Source organism: Saccostrea echinata, unplaced genomic scaffold, assembly GCF_033153115.1.
Source record: "Saccostrea echinata isolate AGI-Se365-2 ecotype Australia unplaced genomic scaffold, CSIRO_AGI_Sech_v1 ptg000059l, whole genome shotgun sequence".
Lineage (NCBI taxonomy): Eukaryota > Metazoa > Mollusca > Bivalvia > Ostreida > Ostreidae > Saccostrea > Saccostrea echinata.
The window spans coordinates 871,305-882,567 of record NW_026889808.1 but is presented as its reverse complement, the minus strand read 5'-3'; the positions used below and the strand labels follow the sequence as shown (position 1 = coordinate 882,567).

At 32.1% G+C, this 11,263-nt stretch overlaps 1 protein-coding gene across 1 annotated transcript; it reads left to right on the top strand.

Moving 5' to 3' along the window:
- Positions 1-8,901: 8,901 nt before the first annotated feature.
- Positions 8,902-10,557, top strand: LOC133174786 (uncharacterized). Its single transcript, XM_061309883.1, has one exon. It carries the CDS (start codon positions 8,902-8,904, stop codon positions 10,555-10,557), a length of 1,656 nt encoding a protein of 551 aa, XP_061165867.1.
- Positions 10,558-11,263: the final 706 nt, after the last annotated feature.

Genomic DNA, 11,263 nt, shown 5'->3' with positions numbered 1-11,263 from the left:
AATACCATTTTTTCGCACTTCGGAGCAAATTATACAAATACTACTATAGACTTTTTGCTCAAATTTTATTATTTGATGGTTAATACTATATTGTACATATTGTGCAAGAAACACAAAATTCTACCGTCTGGTTTCCAGAGGGGGCATCTCAAAATGTCAAAATTCATGATATCTTCCTGTTTTTATGGAGTAAAACAAAACATGACAGATACCACAGATTTACATAAAAAAATATTAACAATGATTGCTATATTCTCAATTTCCTATGTTTAAAATTCCAAGAGCATACATTTTATACTTTTTATTTTATGGCATAATTAATGACCCCGCTTAAAGAACTTCGGTTATTCATAACGTCTAAAACACACTATTACGACGTCTTTCTACCCATCATTTGAAAAATCGTTAAAAAAATCAGCTAATTAAAAACGTACTGAGATTTTTTGACCTCATATTTCTTAAATTTGTTATTTTTTATAAATTATGTAAAACTAGTTGCTATAAAACAGTAAATACGCTCTATTTTACTATGCTGCGCGAAGTATTACGCAATGAAAACCCCAGTCGCCCCCCTTAAATAACATTTTTACATAGTCTCGTTTTTCTTGGTTCATTTAGCCAGTGTCCACTTTCAATCGGTAAATAATGATTACAAGTACGGAATTTGCAGAAATTAATGGCATCTTTTCGGGATAGAATATCCAAGTATTTTTCAAATTTTAGTTCGTCTTTGTATATTCTGTAATTTAGAGTCTTTGATAAGTTTTGAACATCCGAATTCCATTTTTGTTTAAATTGATCAAATAAAGTAAGTTTTACTTTCGATCTCAACCAATTTGGATTAAAGGTCTGACTTTGCCAAATATTTGAAAGTCCACAGTTGTTTAAAATATTCAAGACATTATATAGCCAAGCAATCTTCGTCTTTTGATTTACGATATCACTTAATTTGAACAGTAGGCTTGATATTTTTGTTTCCTTTCCAATTTAAGTTTGCACCAATATGAAATAATACGCGTCTGTATTTCAATGGACATTGGATGTCGACCGAGTTCACCATACACCATACAGTCCGGAGTAGTTTGTTTAAGGTTAAGAAGTAGTTTACAAAATTTTAGATGTACTCTGTCTACAATTGCATTGTTCGAAAATCCCCATATTTCACATCCGTACAGCAATATAGGCTGAACCATTTTATCAAACAGATCTAACTGACACCGTATTGATAGTTTATGTAAGCGACATTTCTTAAGAATTTCAAATATTGCTTTATTTGCTTTATCAACCTGTTTCTGTTTTGCTTCTTTGAATGAACCCGATGCTCTAAATAAAATACCCAAATAATAAATTTCATTTACAACTTCAATAAGCTGTTCGCCGTATTTAAATTCAGGTTTTTCTTTTTTCCCCCTCTACTTATTATCAAAACCTTTGTTTTGTTAATGTTTATCTTCAAATTCCATTTTCTGCAATATTTTTCAAAACAATTAATTTTTGCTTGTAAGTGTTCAGCAGATTCAGCTATCAATACAGTGTCATCGGCATATAATAGTGCAAACAATTTCAAATATACATTCAAATGTTGTTCAAACATAACAGATATTGAAGGTAAACCAATTGTCATATTTTGCTGGAAAAAAATCTGTAAGTCATTTAAATAAATTGAAAATAAAAAAGATGACAAATTTTCTTCTTGCCTTACACCATTTTCACAGTGAAAAAAATTAGTAACCTTGTTATCATAGACTATTCTCGACTTGATTTGATTATACATATTCGTAATAACATTGTACATATTTCCATTAATGTTGTTTGCACATAGCTTATACCATAGAGCTTTTCGCCATACGTTATCAAATGCTTTTTCAAAGTCTATAAAAGCACAAAAAAGCTTTTTCTTTTTTAATTTCAATAACTCTGATAAAATATGTATTGAAAATAAATGATCGGTAGTTGAGTATTGTTTTCGGAAACCTGTTTGATTTTCGTGCAGTATTTCGTATTCATCTGAAAAATCATTTAATCTGTCATTTAATATGGATGTAAAAAGTTTTCCAATACAGCTTAAAATTGTTATAGGTCTATAATTCTGTGGATTGTTTTTCTCTCCCTTGTTTTTATATATAGGAAGGATATTTCCTTCAAGCCAACATTCAGGTAATTTACCTGTTGAAAAGACAATATTAAATAATTTTTCGTAAAGTGGGAGCATAACCTGTATTGATGATTTTATATATTCATTTCTTATATTGTCCTCACCGGATGCCTTGTTGTTTTTTAAATTTTTTACAGCCTTGAGTATTTCGTCTTGTGAAATGTATTTATTTAGATTATGATTTGATTCTTCTATTTCTAATGTATTTATTTCGTTATCTAGCATTTTTTTTCTATATTCTCTGGTATTTCAGGTTCCTTATTTAATTCTTTGAAATAATTGATTAATTTTTCGATATAAATTTGACCTGCATTGTTTTGTTTATTATTTTTATTCAATATTTTCCAATATTCTCTTGGAGTTTTGAGTCTCATGTTTTGTAACTTTTTGCTCATCTCTTCTGTATATCTATTCATTTCTCTTTGTAACACCTTTTTATAAGCCTTTTCTTTGTTTTTATAATTTTCTTTAGCATTTTGTGAATGTTTTCTGAAATTATAAACTTTGCTATTTCGATATTTTTTTCTCGCTTCGTGACAGGCTGTAGAAAACCATGGCTTGTTATTTCTATGGTTGTTTTTTGTACTTCTATTTTTGTTTACTTTAATTACTCCTAATGATTGTTTAGCTGCATTAATGTAATTTTCATTTAATTCATTCACAACATTATTAACAATTTTCTCTGGGTTTTCACCAGAATTCATCATTTGATCTATGTCTGAAATCATTTCTTTTACGCGATTTTTGTTGATAGCTTGAACAAAAGTATATAATCCTTCTCCGGATCCCATGGTTTTATTATTTCTTGATGAAATGTAGGAATATTTTTTATTGTTTCATCTATTGATTTTTGTTTATTCAAACTTAAAACAATGGGGTTGTGTACGTCGGAGTATAGTGAACTATGCTCTAAAACTTGCATGTTTTCTATATACTTCCAAAAGTCATAATTACATATAAAATAATCCACAGTACATGTACTTGTACTTTTACAAGTTGCTTTACCGGATATACTATCCCCCATACGACCATTTACAATTAATAAATTGTTTACTTTGCAGAATTCTAACAATATTCTACCGTAAGAATTTTGTATTTTGTCAACATTATTACGGTGTACATTTTCTGCTGTTAAATTTACATTGTGATTCTTCAAAAATATCATTGAATTTGTCTACAGTTTCAAATAAAACCGGGTGAATTTCAGATCCTGTTCCGGTCCTGGCATTGAAGTCACCTGCTAGAATAACATATTTGTCATTTTTCAACATATTTTGTAATTCAATTTCTAATAAACTAAAAGCATCCTTATTACTATATTCTGAGTTTTCTGGGGGAATATAAACATTTCCAATTAAAATATTTTTATCAGTATTTGAAAGTTCAAACCAAAGAACAAACATGCTATTACTTTTGTGAATAAATATGTTTTTACTAAATTCTTTCTTATATGCTAATACTATTCCTCCGGAGCACTTTTTACCATGTTTAGTTCTATTCTTTAAATAAAAGTCAAAACCATCTAATTGAAGGGTATCTAAATCATCAGTTTTAGTTTCTTGAAAATATAGAATGTCATATTTTCGCACTAAATTTTGGAAATCGGGGTAATTCAATTTTTGTCTAATGCCACAACAGTTCAAGGATAAAATCTTTAGTTTACCACCTGACTCAAAGTTTCTAATATCTACATGTTCCCCTGCACATCCCTATGTCCATTCCGGGGTGGATGCTACACGCCTCCTTTTTTGTCCTTGGGCTCCTGGAGTTCGAACTGCCATAGTGGCTGCTCCCACATTTCCTGGATCGAATTCCGTCGATGTTACGACTGGATCATATGGCTGCCCATTGACATACAATATGTCTCTGACCAATTTCACATGTTCACCACTGTCACGCAGTTCTTTCATCACAGGATACAGGTCTTTTCTGGCCTGTTCGATTTCTCCCGGATATTGTCTGTTAATTTGAAATGGCTTTCCTTTCAGTTTGTATGCTGACTTAATAACGTACTCTAATTCACGTTGATATATGAATTTTGCCACTATAGGCCTTGGTTTATTTCTGTGTTTTTTTCCAAACCTATGTACATTTTGCAATCTTAAAGTCATTGATTCCTAGCTTTTGAAACAAGAAGTCTCTTAATACTTCTTCGGTGTCCTCTCCTGCGATCTCTGTTATGCCTGTGAAAATAAGATTCTATTTCATCGACCTGCACCTGAGATCAGTGACCTGCTCTGAAAGTAGTTCGTTCTTTTCTGTAATTTCTTGCACTTCTTTATCTTTCTCATATCTATATCTACTAAAGCTGCTTTCCATTTCTTCCATTCGAGATTTCATTTCAAGCAATTGTTTATTAGATTTGATACATCTTCTTTAACCCCAATCAAAAATGTCACTTAGTCCTTGAAGGTTTTGTTGGAAGTCGCCAGAAGTTTTGTTAATGTCATGAATTTCCCCTTCTATATTTTGTACCTTTACTGACAAGTTTGAAAACTTCTCACAGATTTCATCAACTTTTTGCAGTTTGCTTTCTATTTTTAGAATTTTTGTTCAATATTCGTGTTTATCTGATTAAACCTTACATTCATTGTGTTGCACATTAACTTCATCAGATTGTAAAATTTTTCTAACGTGATTTCTTCAACTTTATTTTGTTCTTGAAGCTCTGTTATGTCCCCATATAAAACAGTTCTACTTTCACTGATAATATCTGATGTGTTCGACGCCATACTTTTCTTTGTTCAATCATGCGACAATAGTACACAACCTTGCTCTACTTGTTCTATTGAGACCGTGTTCGGGCCTTCTATTGTTCACTCCTGTTCCCTCTATTGTCCAATTTTAACACAAAAACTGTTCTCGTAACACAAAATATTAAGACATTAGATGTTTCTATAACACAATATAAACACTTTAGATACCTTTTTTGTGTAGCTTGATTGTTCTTACTGCATTTTACCTTAAAAAAAACCCTCAAGTTTTTCTCTCATGGAATAAAAGTGTTGTTTACTTATCTCACGCATGCCCAACTGGATGTATGAATTTAATCACTTTTCGTTAATTATCTTCACCTCTTTATAGTAATTGAATTATTCTCATTAAGATCAATATTCATAATATAACGTGTAATTTATGATTGGATTTTTTTCTGCTTTCTCTAATGTTTGGTTATATTTCTTTCTTGTTATAATGGGTTTTTCTTTTGTTTGTGATTCTTAGGAATTCTTCACCTTCTTTGAAATTTATATAAGTAGTTCAATGAAATATTTTTAAAAGAAATTATTTGAAAAATGAAGTTTTCATAGCTAGCATGTTTTATAACGCATTGCAAAAATACTGGATATTTTCAATTGAATAATTTCTAGAGAATTTTTTAGATTGTATTAATTAAAGAAATATTTAGTTATCAACATTTTGCTACAAAATCGTTTTTTACAAGTTATTTTAATTGTTCATATTAGTAACATAATTTTTGCAAAATATATTAAGGAAGATCCTTTTTGTTTGCTCAGATTCTTAGTTGTCATGTGTATTTTTTCGCTTTTCAAACTTTTCGTATGTTTGTATTTTTTTCTCAGTTTAGTATCCAAAAATTTTGTGAGTTAACGTGTCTGCAGTAAGGTGTACTAGACTTTAGCGAGAGTCGCTGACTTTCACAGTCGAACGGCTTATCTGCGTTATGTACGGAGGCACGGAATTGACAATTTTCAACATTTTTATTTGCATAATTCATCTTCAAAAAGATTTGTCATATCCAGTATAACTTTTATAGTCGATGGCCACACATTGAAAACCAATTAAAGAAAGCGTAAAAACGTATAAGTTATTTAAAATTTAAGTAATAACTGGCGGGGCTTATGAAAATATTCTGTTGGAAAATGTGGTCATCGTAAACGATCAAAACAAGACAGTAACTGCTATATTTTATACCAAGTGTTAATCGCTGAAGGTGACAACAATTCGAGGTGGAGATAGGCTTGCATATTTTAGTAAAAATATGTCTTTGAAAGTGTTGAAAATGAATAATCTTTAATCTAATGAGAAGAAACAAGTAATCTGACATTGAATGGTTGAATTTCACAGGGCGTAAATAAAATTTAAATGTTCTTTTGTGTTTATTTTTTACCGATAAGCTGATGGCTGAAAGGTCATTTAAGGTATATCTGTCAAAGTTTCGGGATATGTAATGCTAATTATTCGATTTTGTTCCGTGGAATTCTGCATAATCGCCGACCATAAAATATTCACATGTTCAAATGAACTTATGTGTATTACCGTCAAAACTTCCAAACCACACATTTTTTAAAAATAATTTAGATAATATTGTTTATTATACATTTATCAAAAGGACGGAGCATTTGCAAAAATTTTTCTATCCTTTTTCAGTTGACTATTTGGATCAAGTAAAAATGATCATTTCTCAACTGGCGAAAATGTCATATTTGCGATTGAATTTTAGGTGCTTTAACGCATTTTTTATCGAAATGATAAGTAAATATAAGCTGTCGTCCATACGACACATATTTAAATCTGTGCTATTTTGAAGACAAAAAAGTATGCATAAGGATGGGATGTGTTCAATTAGCTTTCATAAAAACAATTATCGTGATCATTTTACCTAGAGGTTAAATGTCGGGAAATTAAACGCATTGCATTATTTGTAAATCATCACGGACAAAAAGATAGGAAACAGAAATTTAAATACTTTGAAAACTACAAAAACGTTTTTTAAATTTATGAATATACATGAAGAGTGATAAATTATATGAAACAACAGAACATTTGCAACAAAGAAACATAATTATTGATTATGGTTTTATAGGCGCTCACGTGATTGAGTGGTATACAATTAACACAAAATATGATGTAAGGGAGAAAAAACATATAAACCTAAAATGCCTTATTCCTGAGGGATATAGTATCTCCTTTCAATTTCATTTTCTGTAAAAATCAAATAAGAAAAATAACATTCCCATATAGAAAACTTTGTAGGAGCAAGTTAAAAGGAGGATGGGTTTGTGAGGTTTGGGTTGTTGCGGATCCCTTCCTAGACAACGTAATATATGAGCTTTGCAATGGTTTTAATCAACCGTTTATTTAAATGTTGATATCACAAAAGAGCTCCCATATATTGTCCTAATGTAAAAGTAAAAAGCAAGCTGTCAACTGTAAAAGTCAGCGCTTTTCGCAAAAGTCCAATGACCTAGTTTAAGGAAGGTACAATGATGTGTTTTTCATAGAGGTGTAACCAATTACGTGCCCTTGTTTGGTTTGTGAACGTGTGGATTGGAATGAGGAACGTTCTATAAATGCCTGATGAGTCAAGTGTGAACAGATGAAGGTAACATTGCATTCCTCCAATGTGGTGTTTGTTATTGTTTTAAAAATGAATTCAGTGGAAGGGAAATATTCCTCAAAGAACAAACTTTAAGTACGTACAAAAATTGTCTTAAAATGGGATTGCATGGTGATTTATCGCTTTTTGGACATAATTTTTTACGAGTTTCCAGTTATAAATCGAGTACGTATGAAATCTTCTCAGTGTTCAGCAAAGGGACATTAAGTTGAAATTAGCTTCTAGTTATATAATATTCTGAAGAATTTAGAATGAAAGCAATAACCTTTTACAATTAATGTTTTTGCTTTCTTTAAAACGGTCAAGCACTAGAAACTTTTTGAAATAAACATATGCTTGTGTACATATATTGACTCGATAGCTCTCATCATTATTTGTATCTTTGTATGTAGCTTAATGAAAATATCATGACGGTTTCTTTGAAACACAGTTAAGTGCAAAATAAGGGTTAGAGAAGTATACTTAGTTACAATCAGGAAATAATTAGTTTCCATCAATATAAGAGTTTGATAAAAATATCTTGAATACTTTAAGCAGAACTATACACAAATTCTATGTCAGGGTCAGAGAAGAATGAAACCGTAAAAAAGTTCCTACCAATATGTATCTGTGCATGAGTTTTGATGAAAATATCTTTAATATGTATTTTAAACCCGAGCTAATAAGAAAATAAATAGTAAAGTTAAGATCACAAGAAATGCCAAAGTCAGAAAATAATGACACACTAGAAAAGTTCTCCGTAATAGCACCAGTATAGGAAATTTTGATAAAATATCTCGAATAGTTACTTTGAATCTGAGCTTAACGTAAATTATGAAATAGCAAGGTAAAGTTCCTAGGAAAGGTCAATGTCAATCAAATTATGCCACGTTTGGAAAGCTCTCACTAATATGTATCAGTATACTTTCCATAAGTACATATTGAACAGTTTGTGAGAAACTGAACCAAAGGTCAAGTGTGACGGATGGACACAGAGGAGGACCAAAGGACGGTCAAAACAAACACTATATGCCCCGGTTATTTCTATGGCGGGGCATAATGATATAGACACTTGATTGATGAATACTTTCTGAAATGATGTAATAAATTGTTTTCCCGAGAATATAAGCAATCAATGGGGTTGAAAATGCCCTTCCAAGCTATTGTGCTTGAAAACTCGCATCATGCAAATATCTATCGATACATACATATTTTGAATTCAATTATTCATTATCACACTTACTGAATACATCTACTTCCAAAGAAACTTTTTAAGAGATTTAAAATTTAAAATTTACTTTTCAAAAGTATACCATAAACTTTTTTTTTAAGATTGACCCAGCATGAAAAGGCCAACAAAAAACCGGACAATTAACAGGGAAGATCATAGAGGGAATATTACAACAGTATGGGATCATGCTGTACTACGCAATTAAAAGTAATACGGTGTTCTCGGTGCTTGGAAGACTCGAAATTTCATTGTCTAACATGTGATACAGATATCTGTGTCCGTTGTAAGGAAAAACATGTCATTCACCTTGACACTAAACACCACGATGTAGTGATTGGCAGTTTGAAATATAGGGACTCTTTGATACCAGAGTCATGTAAGAGGCACCCAGACAGGTATTATGGATACTGGTGCAAGTCCTGTCAACGCCCGGTCTGTACCAAATGTAATGATCACCGGAATCATGAAAAAATAGATTTGGTAAAAACCTTCAGGACTTGTATACAACAGCACAGAGAGAGAATTATTCGCATCAGAAGTGAGATTCTCCCATACAATAGTGCTCTCCTAGCACAAATTAAATCTGATTTAAAAAGTTTAAACACAAAAATCGACAACCTTAAGTTGGAGATGAATTTCAAAGTCCAGAGAATGAAAGAACAAATAGATATATGTACAGTTCTTAAGGAAATAAGTGGCTCAAATCTTTATTTTGAGTCGCAGTTACAACAACGAAGAAATGTTACATACATACATAAACATATACAAAGATATGAACTGTTAGAAAACAGACCAGTTCAATTCCTCTTTCTCTTAAAGAAAATCACTGTTCCAAAGATAAAGGTCATTCCTGGTACATTGGCGCTATCTCTTACCGAGGAAATAAATATGGAGGACGTTGCAGCGTTGCTTGGAAAACTTCAAATCAAAGAGACAGGAAGAAAAGTAGGAAATGAGGATCTGCTTAAAATGATGTCTACCGCCGTGTTACAGAAATCGTTTACTGTGACCGATGTGAGAGGTGGTGTAAGTCATATTTCCTGTGTCATGCCAGACCGAGCCTGGGTCAATGATAATAACAATCTTATCTTGACCAATACAACAGGAGAATCTCTTTCTCTACTGACAGATATATCCAGTCCGTATGGCATACACACAGTGACAAGACACGGTGATTTAATGTATATAGATAGAAATTCAAACCTTATCCAACTGTCTGCAAAGAACAAAGCAATGACTTCATTGAGAGAACAAAAAGAGTCATGGACTCCACGTTGTGTTTTCTGCTCCCCTTCAAATGGAGATTTTCTTGTAGGAGCGATTTGGTACGACAAAAGCGAACAGAGATATACAGAGGCTAATATAACCCGATACAGCAGCAAAGGACAACAACTCCAAATTATCCAGCACAACAACAAGGGTGAGAACCTGTATAGCGATCCTATATACATCACGGAAAACAGGAATGGAGATGTTATTGTATCTGACATGTTCCGTCGTACAGTAGTTGTGACAGACTGTGAAGGAGAATATCGCTTCTCCTACAGAGGGTCACCATCAAATTCAGGATTCTTTGTACCGAATGGAATCTGTACAGATGCGCTGTCAAACATTCTAGTGTGTGATGGACACTCGAAAACCGTACAAATGATTGACAAAGATGGTTGCTTTCTGTCACTGCTACTAACAGAACAAAATGGGATAAACAGACCCGGAGGGCTATGCTATGATGATAAAACTCACCTTCTTTGGGTGGGGTCGTGGTGGGACAACACAGTGTGTGTATATAGATATATACAGTCAAAGGATTTCCTAATTAGCAGTTTTGATTAATCAATTAAATACTTCCTATATAAATAACTACTAGTATTCACAAAAGTAACTGTTAATGAAGATTATTAATAATATATAGTTTTTTTTTTTTACATTTATCACTCCTTTGTACCTCATATGATATCATTTCCATATCCACGGTTTCGACGTTACAATGGTTTTTGTGTGAATTTGATCAAGTCAAATATTGTGGATTTACATTTATAAGTGTAAAACATGAAATAGCTATGTGTAAACATGAGATAAAAAAGCTGTCCCATAGTTTTTAGTTAGACACGATTTTACGATTTTATCCAACTCATGTGTGTTTTAATCCCCTAACCAAGGCTGAGGGATAAAAAAACACAACTCGCTGGATAAAAAAATCATGTCCAACCGCAAACCAAGGAAGATAATATATAGATCACCTGCATATCGTGTTTACGTATCCCAATTAAATATAAAGATAACGAACATAAACCATGCTCAAAAGTCCATTTAATCAATACAAATCAAGAGCAAAGCAAACATGGACCAATAAAAACATAAGAGGTGGAATCAGGTGCCATGGGGGAGTAAGCATCCCCTGTCGACCAGTCATACCCGCCGTGTGCTCATTGTCATGAATTGTCGTAGTCAATTCAATGTGTAAATAATGGCCTTACAATTAGTTTCAAAAATGTCAGTCAGTATTTGACTCAACGACAGACAGTATTTGCTGACTAGG

Bases quoted from the DNA above. Each gene is read 5' to 3' on its own strand.
- LOC133174786 (XM_061309883.1), top strand. From the start codon at position 8,902: ATGGGATCATGCTGTACTACGCAATTAAAAGTAATACGGTGTTCTCGG.